We start from the raw sequence: 17,016 nt of genomic DNA on the forward strand, positions 1-17,016 counted from the left end.
ACCCCCCTGGCGCTCCCACCGCCTGTGACTTGTCAGGCACCTGTCCGTCCCCGTCCCTATGTCCGTCCCCGTCCCCATGTCCGTCCCCATCCCCATGTCCGTCCCCGTCCCCATGTCCGTCCCCGACCCCATGTCCGTCCCCGTCCCTATGTCCGTCCTTGTTCCTATGTCCGTCCCCATCCCTATGTCCGTCCCCGTCCCCATGTCCGTCCTTGTTCCTATGTCCGTCCCCATCCCTATGTCCATCCCCGTCCCCATGTCCGTCCCCGACCCTATGTCAGTCCCCATTTCTATGTCAGTCCTGTGCAGAGGCAATGCCGTGACAACTCTCTCTTTTAAAAATGTGTTTGTTTTCATTGATGTCAGAGAGGAAGGGAGAGGGAGAGAGAAACATCAGTGATGAGAGGGAATCATGGATCGGCTGCCTCCTGCACGCCCCACACTGGGATCAAGCCCACAACCTGGGCCTGTGCCCTGACCAGGAATCGAACCCTGCCCTCCTGGTTCCTAAGTCGACACTCAACCACCGGCCAGGCTATGCCAACTCTTTATAAACTTCGCTTACTCTTATGGCCCCCACTTTACAAATCAGGAAATCGCGGTTAGAGAAAGTGGAGCCGTGCCCATCGCTGCAGCTGATCAGGGGCGCCCAGATCCTAGCGTCTCAGAGTGTGAGCCCACACCCCCCCTGCCCCCCGCACCAGGGCTGCACGCAGCAGCCTCCGGCGTTGGGACACGAGCCCTTGGTCTCTCCGTGTCAGCAGAGAACGTCTCCCTTCGAGAACTCTGTTCTGTGAGGAAGGACAACCCCATCCCCTGCTGATGGCTTCTGCTCTTCTGATGAGCAGTTTGTAGCAATTTACTCCTGAGAGCTCGCCAGGACCGAAAAGAACAAGCATCCTTTGTCACTGCCTCCTCCCAGAACATACCTGCCTACAGGCCGTCCCCGCTCCCCCAGGCCAACTGCAGGCCCAACCTGGAGCTCCCCGTCCCCGCCTCCTGGGCACCGGGCTTGCCAGGGCCACACTCCCACTTGTGAACGCCCCTCTCCTCAGAGACACACAGTTCCATGGCCCAATGCCAGGCACACTGTTCAGCGCCCTAATGCATAGGGAGCCTCGGCCGGTGGGGAGGGGGTGGAGCTGTGAGGAGGGGAGCTAGCAGGTCACACAGGCCAGGGCCAGGGGGAGGAGGGAGAGAGGGGAGGGGGAGGAGGGAGAGAGGGGAGGGGGAGGAGGGAGAGAGGGGAGGGGGAGGAGGGAGAGAGGGCCAGGGGGAGGAGGGAGAGAGGGGAGGGCACGTCTGATGCCATGGCGGGAGGTGCTCCCTCAGCATCTAATTTGTCATGACCTCACCATGGCTGTCAATGTGATTCTTTCTTGTTTTTAAAATGTTTTTATTGATGTCAGAGAGGAAAGGAGAGGGAGGGAGAGAGGTAGAAACATCAATAATGAGAGAGAATCACGGATCAGGTGCCTCCTGCACGCCCCGCACTGGGGATCGAGCCTGCAACCCGGGCCTGTGCCCTGAGTGGGAATCCAACCGTGACCTCCTGGTTCATAGGTCGATGCTCAACCACTGAGCCACACAGGCCGGGCAAGGCCATTCTTAATGGGAGATTGTGCGTTTAGAACACTTACTTTCTATTTTCTCAGAATGCATTCTTGAGCCGGGACTCAGTGCTAATAAAGACGCTCTTGCAGGTTTATTGTTAGAGCCACGGAAAATACCAGAGCACATTCCTCATTCGGTGCCTGAGGTCACGTCTGTGGTTTCACTGGATGTGGAGACGGATGGTAATTCTCTTACTTAAGGCGCAGGTTGCCTGCCTTCGATTTGGAAATTAAAGGCGCACTCCCTGCTACTTCCATTGCCCTCGAATGAGGAGTTGTATTCACAAGCAGCCCCTACAGGGCAGGGTGCACGTAGAGGCTTCTGCCCGGGCTGAGGGCTCTGACCCAGCTAAGGCCCCGTGAGTCCCCAAACGGGTCCCGCCGGCATCCTGTCTGTTGTGACGATACTGTATAATATAAAGTTTTACTAATACATGTGCATTTAAGTTAATTCTCAGAAATCTACACACACCTGTATCCTGACTCGCTGGATTTAAATGTATGTCAACATATACTTAACAAAATAATTAAAACATTTAAAAATATTTATCATAATTTGCCCAAACACTTTCCCCCTAATAATCACCGCCGTGATCTGGAACCTCAGAGGAATCTCAAAATAATGCCAGCAGCGGCCCTGGGAGCTCGAAGCAGCAGCAACAGGTCAGCGCCTCCCCCCCCCCCCCCCCCCCCCCCGCTGTGGCGGAAACGTCACGCTCTAACTTCCCACGTGAACCACGGGGAGGCTCCCACAGCCGTGGCTCAGGGGTTGCGGGTCGACATATGAACCCGGAGGTTCGATCCCCAGTGTGGGGTGTGCAGGAGGCAACTGATCAGTGATTCTCTCTCATCATTGATGTTTCCTCTCTCCCTCTCCCTTCCTCTCTGAAGTCAATAAAAATATATTAAAATTAAAGAGAGAGAGAGAGAGCTCCCAAGGGAGCGTGTTGTCTGAAAATGAAGTTAACAAGATGTCAGGATTCGTATATTTCAATAAACCTGACCCTGGAAACTCCCGGGCTCTTAGGGACATGAAGGGCCAGCGGAGGCGGGTCCGTCCTGAGGGGCCTGAGACAGCAGGTGGGCCTGGCTGCTCCGTCATCTGTGCCCTCTGCCTCCCAGTGCGTGTCGCGCCCACCAGCTCTTTCCTGGCTCAGTAAGTTACCTGTTTCATGACGATGATAAAGGCCGCTGTTTGGACAGGCCGCTGCGTGGGGCCGACTGCGGAGGCCAAATTAGTTCCTGTTCTGTCTCATTCTGATGGGAAGCGATAGCTGTTTCTCCAAAGAACTTGAGAGTCACAGACGCCAACGCGGAAATGAGGGGAGTAATGGCTGCGAAGCTGGTTTCCATCGTCCTGGTTGTTCCAGAAGAAAGCGTGGATCCCGCGGGGCCTTCAGATTCAGCGGCCTGCCCGCACCCCGGCCGGGGGAGGCCAGAGTGACCCGGGGGCGTGTGGGGCCCCATCGCACAGAGGAGACGCGTGGGCTTTTATGTCACCTTGTCAGCCGTCGGTCAGAGCGGTCACTGACCCTCCTCCTGCGGCAGCCGCTGAGGAGCTGGTAGCCGGGGTGCTGACCGTCTCTACTTTATAGCCTTGATCGCCGCTCCAGACACCTCTGGGATGTGGTGGGGCCATCGTCACATCGTCAGATGAAAACACGGCTCTATATTCTGCAGAAGGAGTGATGCCTGGGCCCCCGGGGGCTCAAGGCCACTCACCAGCAAACCCCTTGTCCTCCCCTCTCCTCGGAGCCTGGCTGCTTCTCGCTCTGAAACCCCGGCTCTGCTGACGGCACAGCCTCCCTGCCTTTGCGGTGGGTGTTTTCCCCTCCCGCCCTCCCTCCCCACAGCTCCCACCTGGCAGGTGTCACCGTCCTTCCTCTCCAAACTCTCCCAGCCCCGAGTCTCATGTTATCAAACTGTGCCCCTCGTTCCTCCCCTCCTCCCCCAGGTCCCTTACCTCCCCACACCCCCCTCACTCCTCTCCTCGCCCTGGTTTCACGCACCGCACCCTGTATTTGCTGAGTCCCTAAATCGCTCTCCTCCTCCCTCCCTGAAAGCTCAGTCCAGAGAGGAGAGGCCGCCCCGCCTGAACCTCTCTCCCCTCCAGGAAGGGCTTGGTGGCAGGAGCCAGGAGGACTGAGTGGAGCTGGCAGGTCTGGGATGAGGAGAAACTGCTTGCGCTTCACAGGCCCTGCCCACCGGCCGCCCTGGCCTTGCCCCTGTGGCTGCACAGGCCTCGCTGGCTGGTGGGTCCTAGTGGCTGAGGGCCTGCAGCTCCCTCCAAAGTGATGCCATTGCGGCCGCAAACAGGGCCCTTTCCCAGCCACCATCACCTCCCACGGGCCGACCTGGGAGACTCTCCATGTTCATAGGGCAGCGGCGCTCCGAGGGCGGGGGAGGCGCTGTGGAGGCGTCGGGCGGTGTAGAGTGAGGCCGCCCCGCCCGGGTCCGCACAGATGTTCCAGCCTGATGTCCTGTAACCACTCGGCACTTTGGGAGAAAGCAGGCCACTCGTTTCCTAACTCTTATGCACAGCGGGATCCACCGCTTCCTTGGATGATTTTGACATTTATTCTAGACTAGAGGCCTGGTGCACAAATTCGTGGGGTCCCTCTGCCTGGCCTGTGGGATCGGGTCGAAACCAGCTCTCCAACATCCCCTGAGGGGTCCCGGATTGTGAGAGGGTGCAGGCCAGGCCGAGGGACCCCACCGGTGCATGATCGGGGCAGGGAGGGACGGGGGAGGTTGGCCAGCCAGGGAGGGACCATGGGAGGGCTCCAGGGCATGTCTGGCCCATCTGGCTCAGTCCCGATGGGCGGGACCCCAGCAGCAAGCTAACCTACCAGTTAGAGCATCTGCCTCCTGGTGGTCAGTGCATGTCATAGCGAGCAGTTGAGCAGCCTTAGCATATCATTAGCATGTTACACTTTGATTGGTTGAATGGATGAACGGAAACTTAGCATAGCACGCTTTTATTATTATAGTTTATTATAGATGAGCCCTGAGATGAGAGGCAGCTAAGCTTCCTGATGCTAAGCTATCGTGTTCTTGCCCATACTTCACTTACCCAGGGATTTTAGGGCCATTTATTGCTTTTATTTATTTATTTTTTATTTTATTTTTTTAATATATTTTATTGATTTTTACAGAGAGGAAGGGAGAGGGATAGAGAGTTAGAAACATCGATGAGAGAGAAGCATCGACCAGCTGCCTCCTGCACATCTCCCACTGGGGTTGTGCCCGCAACCAAGGCACATGCCCTTGACCGGAATCGAACCCGGGACCCTTCAGTCCCCAGGCCAACGCTCTATCCACTGAGCCAAACCGGCTAGGGCTCATTTATTGCTTTTAAATGAAAATAAAATAATTTCAGGATTGAGTCAGTGTATGTATTTTCTATTTAGCCCGATAGACAAGGAATTGCAATGGCATGTCACAAAATGCTTAAACAAGAAATAGGTTAAAAAATAAGTAGCTTACTTTCAACTTAGTCATGTTTATGATAACATGTACGTGGGGTAACGGTTTCTTTCAAATGCCAGCTCTGCAGTGTGAAAATAACACGTGTAAATACCTGATATATTAATTAAACATATGAGGGTAAATAAAAGTGCATGTCGTTCTTTTTCAGAAAACTAATCTACTGCAGCATAATCCTGTGTATGTGAAGGGGAGCGTTTTATAGGACTTGGAATTATCACCACTAATCGGGTTATTAAATTTTTAGACATGGTCCAATGAAGCACAAAGATCTATGTTAATACCGGGATTAAAGCTTTCAAGTGGCAGCTGGAAAAGACTCTCAGAAGCTGCCCAGGAATATGAAGAGATTTATGTTTTTAAAGGCCAAGGGAAATCAAATAAAATCAGCAAATAATGAGGGTTAAAACGAACTAATTACACGTTACAGTGAGGATGCAGTGGTACTGATTAGTGATGATCGCCAAGTGTTGGAAAAACACAAAAATAGATGTTTTTAAAAAGAAAGACAGCCCGGCCGGCCTGGCTCAGGGGCTGAGCATCGACCGATGAACCGGGAGGTCAGGGTTCTATTCCCGTTCAGGGCACAGGCCTGGGCTGCAGGCTCGATCCTTTTGGGGGGCGTGCAGGAGGCAGCCGATCCATGATTCTCTCTCATCATTGATGTTTCTATCTCGCTATCCTTCTCCCTTCCTCTAAAAGTCAATAATTTTTTTAAAGAAAAAGACATGGAATTAAAAGAATAAGCCAACTCACTACCGTGAGGTGCGAAGTCGATGTAAGGTGGCCTGCTGGTCGCGAGCAGGACGAGAGCTGTGATGCTAGGCATGGGAGAGCTGCTCACTCTTATGAGCAGGGACCGGGCCCTCAGCTGGTGAGAGAAATCAGCATGTGAGCTCCCTCAGATCCGGCTGCAAGGCAGACCCTCCCTGGAGAGGATCCACTGGCTCCCCAAAGCCCAGCGCCGCCCCCCCCCCGTCCCCCCGCCGGTCCCCCCACACAGCCCACTGTCATCCTCCGCAGCTGGTTGCCAGGCTCCTGCCCCTGCGGGATGGTGGACACCTCTGTGCTTCCCCAGCTGTCACTCAGCCAGGACACCAGCTTCCCAGCAGAAGTACATAAGCCCCATCAGTGAACTACGTTGTTTCTACAAAATAAGGAACAAATGCAAGCCCTGGCCCTTGTTGAAGGTAATCGGTCACAAGCCCTGTGTTCTCAGCCTCACACGAGGCTCTGGAACCCAGGAACCAGCTCACCTGCAGCTCGTGGGAGCCTCTTGCGATGGCAGCAAGGGTTCCGCAAGGGCAGCAAGGGTTCCGCGAGGGCAGCAAGGGTTCCGTAACGGCAGCAAGGGTTTTGCGATGGCAGTGAGGGTTCCGTGCCTGCCTGTGGCCTCTGCTCACGCCCTCCTGCAGGGCAGGGACATTCACCTACATCTCACCAAAGAGGAAGCTGCTCTCCGAGGTGACATTCACGGCCATATCGAGCGGCAGAGCCAGGATCTGTGTCAGGGCTCCACTCGGCCACTGCACAGAGACCTTTGATGGTTCTGTTCATGACTGTGTCCAAGACCCTGCCCAGTGCCTGGCACACAATAGGTGTTCAGTGAGCATCTGTGAACTAACAAGGCCTGCTCTGGTGCAGTCTGCTCTCCCTGGGCACACAGTAGGTCTTCAGTGAGCATCTGGTGCAGTCTGCTCTCCCTGGGCACACAGTTTCTTCAGTGAGCACCTGGTGCAGTCTGCTCTTCCTGGGCACACAGTAGGTCTTCTGTGAGCACCTGGTGCAGTCTGCTCCCCCTGGGCACACAGTAGGTCTTCTGTGAGCACCTGGTGCAGTCTGCTCCCCCTGGGCACACAGTAGGTCTTCAGTGAGCACCTGGTGCAGTCTGCTCTTCCTGGGCACACAGTAGGTCCTCAGTGAGCACCTGGTGCAGTCTGCTCCCCCTGGGCACACAGTAGGTCTTCAGTGAGCACCTGGTGCAGTCTGCTCTCCCTTGGGCTCCGAGGCACCTGCTGGAAAGGAGGGAAGGGCACACATCCGTAGTCAGGCATTAAGGCCTCAGCCTGTCCAGATCTCGGGTTTGTTGGTTTGTTGCTTTCTTGACCTGTCCCTATCCGTGTGGGACTCTCTGCCTCCAGGAGTAACCCCCCGGGGACAGGATCCCCACCTGTGAGCGCCGTGGGCAGCGGCCTTCGCAGCGTTACCGGCCAGATCAGTGACAGCGGAGCCGTGAAAGGAACAGACACGTTTGTGTCTCAGGGTCAGCAGCCCACACTCCCGTTTCACTCAGAAGAGCGCTGCCCAACCCGAAAGGCAGGTCTCCCTCCCTTTGTAATGAAGCGAGGGCAGCAACGTGAGCAGCGGCCTCTGCGTGTGACCCTCCCACAGACACTCACGTGCGAGGAGAGGTCTGCTCCCAGCGGGGGAAGAGGACTTCGCCAAGTGGCTGAGGATCCCAAGCAAACGGACGCTTAGAGCCAGGACGCTGGCCGCGGCCGGGCTGCCCCTGGGAACCTGTCTCGCTGCGGCTGTTTAGATTGTGCACCCAGGAGGCTCTGGAGGAGGGGGACGGACGACCCGGGAGAAGCACACAGGCCCCGGTCACCGAGCAGGGCTAGCGGGGCCACCGTGACCGGTCAGAGATCTGGTCTGTTGGTTCCCTGCTGGATCCCTGGTGCCTGGAATTGTCCCTGATGCCTAGCTGATGCACAATCAATACTTTTGAAACAGATCAGGATGCAGAAATAAAAATGATGAGGATGCGTAATACATTGTTTTGTTTTTTTAAATATATTTTATTGATTTTTTACAGAGAGGAAGGGAGAGGGATAGAGAGTTAGAAACATCGATGAGTGCCAAAACCGGTTTGGCTCAGTGGATAGAGCGTCAGCCTGCGGACTAAAGGGTCCCGGGTTCGATTCCGGTCAAGGGCATGTACCTGAGTTGCGGGCACATCCCCAGTGGGAGATGTGCAGGAGGCAGCTGATCGATGTCTCTCTCTCATCGATGTTTCTAACTCTCTATCTCTCTCCCTTCCTCTCTGTAAAAAATCAATAAAATATATTTGAGGAAAAAAAAAAAAAAGAAACATCGATGAGAGAGAAACATCGACCAGCTGCCTCCTGCACGCCCCCTACTGGGGATGTGCCCGCAGCCAAGGTACATGCCCTTGACCGGAATCGAACCTGGGACCCTTGAATCCGCAGGCCAACACTCTATCCACTGAGCCAAACCGATCAGGGCAAATAATACGTATTTTTGAAGTGCATTAGGACACAGAGATAATGATAGTGATGGTGGTGGTGGCCAGTAATAATAAATTATAATACAGTATCTCCGAGGGGAGGCACTGGAAATACTATCGCCGGATCGGAGGGGTGTTTAAAGAATGTCTTCTCCCTCAGGGGAAAACATGAGGTGGGGAGAAATCGGGGGGTTCGTGGTGTAACGGGGACTTCTCCGTGGACAGAGGTCAGGGACACAGGCAGATTGGGGGCAATTACTTGGTCGAATTTGAAATCTGAAGTAGAACAATAGCAGTGGGCTGTGTTGCCCAAACCTTAAGTTGCATGAAAATTAAGAATAAGATATGGATGTGTATTGTCACCGTCATTCATTGTTTTGTAACATACGGCGATCAAGGAAAATGAAAATCGTTGGTAGCAGTATTGAAAAGGAGGAAAATGCACTCACTTCATGGACAGTTATATTCCAGGACACGCAAAGTAAATAACACAGAAGCACGAGGCGTAATAAGAGGATCTGGCACATGGACTGAGTGCAGGCTAAATGTTTTCTGTAGAGCAGTAACTTGTTGTAAATAGATTACAAAAATCGTATTTACCCAGAACTGGATGGCAGCGAGGAATCTGGTCAACCAGAGAAGTCCTGGGCCTTTCTGACAAAACAGTACAGATACTTGCTGGCACATTCTGTATAGATTTCCTGAAAAACTCCTGTCTCAAGCTTTATGTGATCACATTGCGATGAGAGTGGCAACTGGATTGAGTTACCGAGAGAAATGAGAAGAACCCGTGTTGGCACGCAGCCACCGGCGTGTGAGAGGAAGGTGCGCGTGTGCGTGTGCTGGTGAGGACTCCGCTGCCCGTGCTCCCATCCTAGTGGCCTCCCGTGGGCTTCTCCTTGCTCCCCCCCCCCCCCCCATTCCCCCGTCCATCCTGGGTGGGTTAGCCCTTTTGTTTGCTGGTTGTGACTATTTCGTCACTTCATCTCACGGTCTCAGCAGGAATTCTGTAAATGTCCACTTGGTCCAGCCACTGGCTGCTCTCCTCGTCTCACTCCCACCGAAACGCTGAGTTTGTCCCCATTTTGTGAATGAGGACACTGAGGCCCGAGAGGTTCAGTGAGTCAAGGGTGTGCAGGTCCCCGAGCTGTCAGGCCGCCTCACTGCTCCGACTCCCTTAGCCTTTAAGCCAGTGGTTCTCCACCTTCTGGCCCTTTAAATACAGTTCCTCATGTGGTGACCCAACCATAACATTATGTTCGTTGCTACTTCATGACTGTCATGTTGCTACTGTGATGAATCGTCATGTAAATATCTGATATGCAGGATGGTCTTAGGCGACCCCTGTGAAAGGGTCGTTCGACCGCCAAAGGGGTCGCGACCCACAGGTTGAGAACCGCTGCTTTAAGCGTATCTCACCGCAGAGAGGATGTGAACCTTGGTTAGCCAAGCGAACGTGGCCTCCGAGAGCAGTACACACCGGTAAGGTACGACCTGGAATTCCGTTTCTGTTTCATTCGCGGCAGCAACAGCGCACTCTGTGCTGAAGTCGGGAGAGCTGGGACCCGCGCCCTCGCTCGGCCACAACCAGCTTCTCGACCTTGAGGAGCCGCTCACCACCGGCCCTGGTTCCGCATCTGAAAATAATGGGGTTTTAACGCGACGTCTCCCCAGTCCACAGGCCGGTGGGTCTCTAAGGAGACAGTGGACGGGGCGGCCTGTCTGGCTCCACGGCCATGTTGGTTTTCTGCCTAAGTTGGCGTTTGTTTATTATTGTAGTGTTTCTATTTATAGTAGTGGGGGGGTGCCCTGCCTTCGTCCCGCTGTCTGGCTCCTGGGGCGGAAGGAGGCCCGGCCGCTGGAGGGGCCTCGGGCAGGATGGTGCTGCTTCTCCGTGATCCTGCGACTCAGCTGTGTCTGGGAGGCCTCTCGGGTGGGCGGCCACGAGCAGTTTCTTGCTGGTAGCAAGTCGCGTTGTTTTGGCTTAAACTTTCAAGTCTTATTGTAAAAGCAAGAGCCTCTCTGTAATAATAAAAGCGTAATGTGCAAATGGACCGAACACCGTCCAGACGACCACGCTATGACACCACTGGTGCCAGGCCAGCCAAGGCGGGTGCGATGCGTTGGTCGGGGTCCTGGCCATCTCCCCATGATCACCCCAAAGAGGCAGGCCCAGGCCACCGACCAGCGGGCTGTGGTGGGTGGGCGGGGCCTCCCTCTGTGGGGCGATCCATCACAGGGCTCCTGGGCTGTGAGAGGGCTCAGGCCAGGCTGAGAGACGCCGCCCCCCCCCCCCCCCCAACGAGTGCATGAATTTCATGCACCGGGCCTCGAGTTAATATAATACACCCAGCCTTAGCCGGTTTGGCTCTGGATAGAGCATCGGCCTGTCGACTGAAGGGTCCCGGGTTCGATTCCAGTCAAGGGGCAGGTACCTTGGTTTCAGGACCCATCCCCAGCCCCAACCAGGGACAGAAGTGTGAGGCAACCAATTGATGTGTCTCTCTCTCTCTGTCTCTCCCCCTCCCTTCCACTCTCTCTAAAAAATAAATAAAATAATAATACACTCCCTAGTCATGTAACATAAGAACAGATGACATCACACAAAGTTACTCTCATAAAACGGGAAACCTAAACATCCAATCAGATGTGAAATTCGGGCTTCTTAATGCTGAGCCCAACAAGGCTTCTCTTCTCTGTCGGAATTTCCTGGCCTTCCTTTCAGGGTAACCTTTGGAGCGTCTGGTTTCGGATTTAACGTGCGACTGTCCTTTTTGGTGGGTCTACTTTAATTACTTTTTCCAGGATTCTGGTTTTGGCAATTAAGTAATCGGTTTAAAGCCGACGGATCCTGCCCGTTCTTCAGGAATCGCCTGTTACAATGAGCTTTTGAAAATTGGTTTTCCCTGTGTTGCTTGGCACCGTGGCCTCACCAGTCCGCCAAACAGACTCCAGATGAAATGGTCTGACTCACCCCATACGCTGTCCCCTGGTGCCGCGGAGAAGCTAGAAGGTTTAAGAACTTTTTCTTTTGTTTACACTTGCCTTCAAGTGAATGCCAAGGGCATTAGCCCATCCTATTTAAGGCTCTGCAACCTTCTTTATAAATCTGGTTATTTATTTTTTCTAAGATTGGAATCCCTGTTGGTCATTATGCTACCAATCGTTGTTCAAACCAGATGCTAGATAAAACTTTCATGTGGTAAAAAGTAGACATTATTTCCCCTTAATATTTAAAAAATTATGTAGAAAAAATATATTATCTACATAAAATTGGTACACGTTGAATTATATACAAATAAAAGATGTACTCTATTTATTTCTGTTATAAATTAGTTTCCTCATATGGTAAATAGTGCCAGATTGCGTAGCAGTCAGGTCTGGTAACTCTTTAGTTACTTATTTTAGTGGATATTAAAGAAGTAACAGCCTACATTCCTCATAGTGACGAAGGAGGCAGCCAGGCAGTATAAATGGGTCCGTGTGACGGCCAACACTGCTCTCTGCTGGCGAAGAAGCCCGTCAGGGAACCACTAGCCTTGACGGAGGGGAAAGGCAATTTCAGAGGAAGGCGGAAGCCTCCAACTGTAACTCGGGCTTCTCAGAAGCGCTTGTGTGTGGGATACAATAAAGACACGGACTCAATGAGAACAGGCATCACCCGAGACTCGTCTTTTAAAAGCCTGTATCATTTTAATTGAAAAATAGCTGTGGAAATTTCGGAAAATATTAAGCCAAATATGAACGGTCTTAATAGCATTTTTTAAAATGTGTCTTTATTGTTGAAAGTATTACAGATGTCCTCTCCCTCCCCCAATGACCCCTCCACCTCCTAATAGCGTTTTAGGCGAAGTCTGCCCATATCCCGTGAGTCAGAGGGGGTCGGGCGGCCCTCGGTGTGTTCGGTGCAGACAGACGGCGGCCCAGTCCTCCCTGTGCGCCGAGCGGCCTGGGTGTCCGCACGGACACAGGACCAGCTTCACAGCGTCGGCAACGTCCTCTCATCTGTCGGAGTCTTGATAGGAGATTTACAGAAGGCGTTTCGTCATTTGTAACATCTGTTGGAAATACACGCCCTGTTGTCACCTATTTCAACGCGTAGACGAAGAACATGCTATCTTCTTGCTTGTCATAGTCCAACACATTCTAAACACTTTATATCTTCTTTCCTGTCCACATTGTCAGGAATTGAACCGTGACCTCCTGGTTCATAGGTCGATGCTCAACCCCTGAGCCAGCCGGGCCCACGTCTCAGTTTGAAGTTGTTTGCATTTAGGGCACCTGACGTTGCAGAGCAGTGCGATAGGGTGAGCTCTGCGGGGTGTCCCTGTGGCTGTGCCCACCTCCCAGGGCTCCTCCCTGTCCCGCGTGACGGACTGTGAGGGGCTCCGAGGCAGCAGGGCGCGGCCCGTGGGGAAGGCCCCGGGCCCTGATCCCACGCGGCCTGTTTGCACAGCGACCGTGACTCCGGAGTTTCTGCCCAGCACAAGGCCTTTCGCAGGTGTTCCCCGGGCCCTCACAGTCCGTTAGGGACACGCCAGTCCTTCCGCCATGAAGAGCCCCTCCCGGTGGGAGCCTCCGGCCTCGCTGGTGCTGTGAGCTCCAGCCACCCACCCACCGGAAAAGCTCAGGGAGAAGGGCAGACGCGAGGGCAGGAGCCCACCCGGCCTGGCTCGCAGCTAAACGGCCCTCGGTGCCAACCTTCCTTCACTTGAGCCCTTTCTCCTTCCTGGATGGTCCCAAACAGCACCTGCCTACCTTCCTCCCTCCCTCCCTCCTTCCTTCCTTCCTTCCCTCCCTCCCTCCTTCCCTCCCTCCTTCCCTCCCTCCCTCCCTCCCTCCCTCCCTCCCTCCCCTCCTCCCTCCCTCCCTCCTCCCTCCCTTCCTTCCTTCCTTCCTTCCTTCCCTCCCTCCCTCCCTCCCTCCCTCCCTCCCTCCCTTCCTTCCTTCCTTCCCTCCCTCCCTCCTTCCCTCCCTCCCTCCCTCCTCCCTCCCTCGATCCTTCCTTCCTTCTTTCCTTCCTTCCTTCCTTTTTTTCTTTCCCTCCCTCTCTCTTTCTTCTTTTTCTTTCTCAAATATATTTTTATTGATTTCAAAGAGGAAAGGTGAAGGAGGGAGAGATCGAAACATCAATGATGAGAGAGAATCATGGATCGGCTGCCTCCTGCACACCCCTCACTGGGGATGGAGCCCACAACCTGGGCCTGTGCCCTTGACCGGGAATCGAACCGTGACCTCCTGGTTCATAGCCTGATGCTCAGCACAGCCCCGCCGGCCGGGCTAAAACAGTACTTTTCCAACCTGACGCACAACCTGGGAGCTTTGAAACACAGATGCCCTGGTGCGGACCCCACCAATGGCGTTAGGCTCCTGGGCCCTGGTCTGAGGTTACGGCCCCGAGTGCTTCTGTCCTACAGCGTCAGGTCAGCACCGGGTCTGAAGGGGAAGACGAGGGCGGGGGCGCTCGGTGGGGAGCAGACCTCCCACATCTGAGCCGCGGCTCCTCCGTTCCTTCCTGACGGAGAGTTCTCCACGCTTTCTGGTCCTTGCAGGCCAACCCCCGAGGTGAGGATGACTGTCCCGTCTAGCTGGCTGTCCATATGTCCTAGCTGTCCCTTAGGCGGGAGTGCAGAGGCCCTGTGAGCTTGATGAGCACAGCCCAGCTCTGCCCCACACTTGCACGGCCCGTTCTAACCTGCTCTCCATGCTGCTCGGGCGGGCGAGGCAGGGAGCCCGTTTGAAAACCCAGAGTCTGCTTTCCGTAGTCATTACTTATTTCACGAAGGATGGGGGGAGTAAATGCGATTTTAAAAGACACTGTGACATTACTGTTGAGTTCCCTTCCGTCCCCTGAGCTGATGCACAGAAAAGGGTGTGCTTAGCCACGAAAAGAACAACAGGCTGTATGGTTTCACTCATGTGTGAATAGAAAACAAAAAGCAACGAATAAACTAACAAAGCAAACAAGACAAGCTCAGAGACAGCGGTTCCCGGGGGAGGGAGGGTGGAGGGAGGCGAGTGGGCAAGGGGGTCAGGCGCGGGGAGACAGGAAGCTGGGCGTCTGGGGGCCAGAACAGAGCACACGGATGTCAGCGATGACCTTGTACACCTGACACTGTGTAACGTTAGCCACTCATGTTACCCCAACACAGTTAAATTTAAAAAAATGGGGGGGGGGGTTGTACTTAATCATTTTATGTGAAGCGCGCGCGCGCACACACGTGTACACACACACACTTATTGATATAAGAAGTGACGAATTCATGACTCACTTTGGGGTATACTAGTAATTGGTAGTCTGCCACAAAAAATGTCTTTGGGGAATTACATGCACTTAATTTAATGATCATTTGCCATTTATATAGAAATATTTTATAGAAGAAAATACTCCTATTTCAATTCGAATTGGTCTTCAACATTTTATGATACCGGACTTTTGTTTAGGAGGTATTAACTCTCCCCGGGGTAGAAGATTTTGTGGCAGTGTGTTAATTAATATGAAACTTTTTTTGGATAGATCAAGTTGTTTTGTGTGTTGTTGTTGTTTTAAATTTATCTTTATCATTGAAAGTATTAACAGATGTTTTAACTAAAAACCCTTCAGGTGTGTTTGAAAATAGAGTGAAATTTCAGATCATCTATGTTTTATTTTATAAAACACATTTTTATTAACTTTGGAGAGAAAGGGAAAAGGAGAGAGAGGTAGAAACATCCATGATGAGAGAGAATCATTGACCGGCTGCCTCCTGCACGCCCCACACTGGAGATCAAGCCCGCAACCCGGGCATGTGCCCTGACCGGGAATTGAACCGGGACCTCCCAGTTCATAGGCCAATGCTCAACCACTGAGCAACACTGGCCAGGCTGTATGTTTTATTTTTTTTTTTAATGTAGTTTGGCTTGTAGCTTTGGTGGATGGTAGGTATTGGGTATTTTAAAAGTTTGTATTTTAAAAGGTAGACGAGTTTTATTAATTAAATAGTAAGAATTTGTGCGATCAAATCATACATTGACATTTTCATGGAATTTAAAAGCATGTGCGTGACTTTTCCGTGGAGTGGGGTTTGGGTTTGCATGAACCCGCATCCGTCTATTGTGCCAGGTTTAGTCCTGGTGGTGTGACGCCAGGCGATGGTACAGCCCGTCTCACCGATGACCTCTCTCAGTTTCTCGGCAGCACGGAGGTGGAGCAGCCCAAAGGCACCGAGGTCGTGCGGGACGCCGTGAGGAAGCTGAAGGTAGGCGAGCCCCGCCCACCCCCCCCTCACACACACCCCCCCCAACGGCTGCTGTGCTGATCCGGTTTAAGTCATCATCAGACTGACGGGAATACCTTGGTGGTAGAAATGGCTTCCCCTGTTAAAAATGGACACTTGAATAAATATCACCAGATGAAGGAAAAATGCTTAATAATAAGTGTGAACACATAATTATTCGTTTTCAGTATGGCACACTTCATAGTTTTCTAAGTGCAGTTTCTCATACTTAACAATGGCAAGGTAATATTCCACAAGTTTTGGCTTCAGTAGCTTGCCTTTCCCTTGCCTGGGCCACATGCTCTAACCCAGCTACTAGTGATGTAACAACTATTTAATAGTTAGACTATCAGCCCGGCCGCATGGCTCAGTGGTTGAGCATCAACCCATGAATCCGGTTTGTGGGCCCGATCCCCAGTGGGGGACGTGCAGGAGGCAGCCAATCAATGATTCTCTCTCATCACTGATGTTTCTCTCTCTCTCCCTCTCCCTTCCTCTCTGATGAAAACTCAGTTCTACTCTCTTAGCAACTTTCAATTATATAGTCCTAGAGGCCCGGTGCACGCAATTTGTCCAAGGGGCTCGGCCCTCGCAGCTGCGGCGGCTGCCTGTGGCCCTCCCAGCCCCGGCTTTGTCCGGAAGGTCGTTCGGCTGTCCGGTCTAATTAGCATATTACACTTTTAGTAGTAGGGATTATTATAGATTATGAACTTCAGTCACCATACTGAACCTTACACCCCGGGACTTACCTGATTCTGTACCTGGAGTCTGTACCTCTGTGCTCCCTTCACCCATTGCCCACGTCCACCCCTGCCTCTCAGCCCGCAGTCTGTGGGTTACTTTTGTTTTGGATTCTGTATATGAGACCGTGTGATACTCGTCTTTTTCTGCCTGACTTGGTTCACTTCACATAATGCCCTCAAGGCCCACCCATGTCTCACATGGAAAGATTCCCTTTTTTATAAAAGGCTGAGTAATAGTCACACGTGTCACACCTTTATCTACTCATTCATCAGTGGACACTTCATCGCTTCCCTCAGACTTCTCATCTCTGTCTCACTAAGAAAATCTAACATCCCACCGAAACAGCAGGCCCTCGGGTAACATCTTTCATTCAATGTTGTTTTTAAAATATATATTTTTATTGATTTCAGAGAGGAAGGGAGAGGGAGAGAGATAGAAACATCCATGATGAGAGAGAATCATGGACCAGCTGCCTCCTGCACACCCCACACTGGGGATGGAGCCCACAACCCGGGCCTGTGCCCTGACCGGGAATCGAACCCTGACCTCCTGGTTTATAGGTAAACGCTCAACCACTGAGCCCCGCCGGCCGGGCTCAATGTCGTTTTGCTATAACACTGATGAGGTGCCATGGGACTTCACTGGAGCTGCGGTCAGCCGGCCTCTGGTG

The 17,016-nt window shown here is 52.9% G+C and overlaps 1 protein-coding gene across 3 annotated transcripts in view; it reads left to right on the top strand.

Moving 5' to 3' along the window:
- The window catches only part of GULP1 (GULP PTB domain containing engulfment adaptor 1), a 147,408-nt gene that overhangs the window by 105,136 nt on the left and 25,256 nt on the right, over positions 1-17,016 (top strand). For all 3 annotated transcript variants that reach the window (XM_070421662.1, XM_070421664.1, XM_070421663.1), the window contains exon 5: positions 15,513-15,584. In XM_070421662.1, coding sequence (XP_070277763.1) covers positions 15,513-15,584 — 72 coding nt within the window. The remainder of the gene's footprint in view (positions 1-15,512; positions 15,585-17,016) is intronic.

The sequence above is a fragment of the Myotis yumanensis genome, unplaced genomic scaffold, assembly GCF_028538775.1.
Source record: "Myotis yumanensis isolate MYYU_CA2020_CCGP unplaced genomic scaffold, mMyoYum1.0.hap1 SCAF_8, whole genome shotgun sequence".
Taxonomy (NCBI): domain Eukaryota; kingdom Metazoa; phylum Chordata; class Mammalia; order Chiroptera; family Vespertilionidae; genus Myotis; species Myotis yumanensis.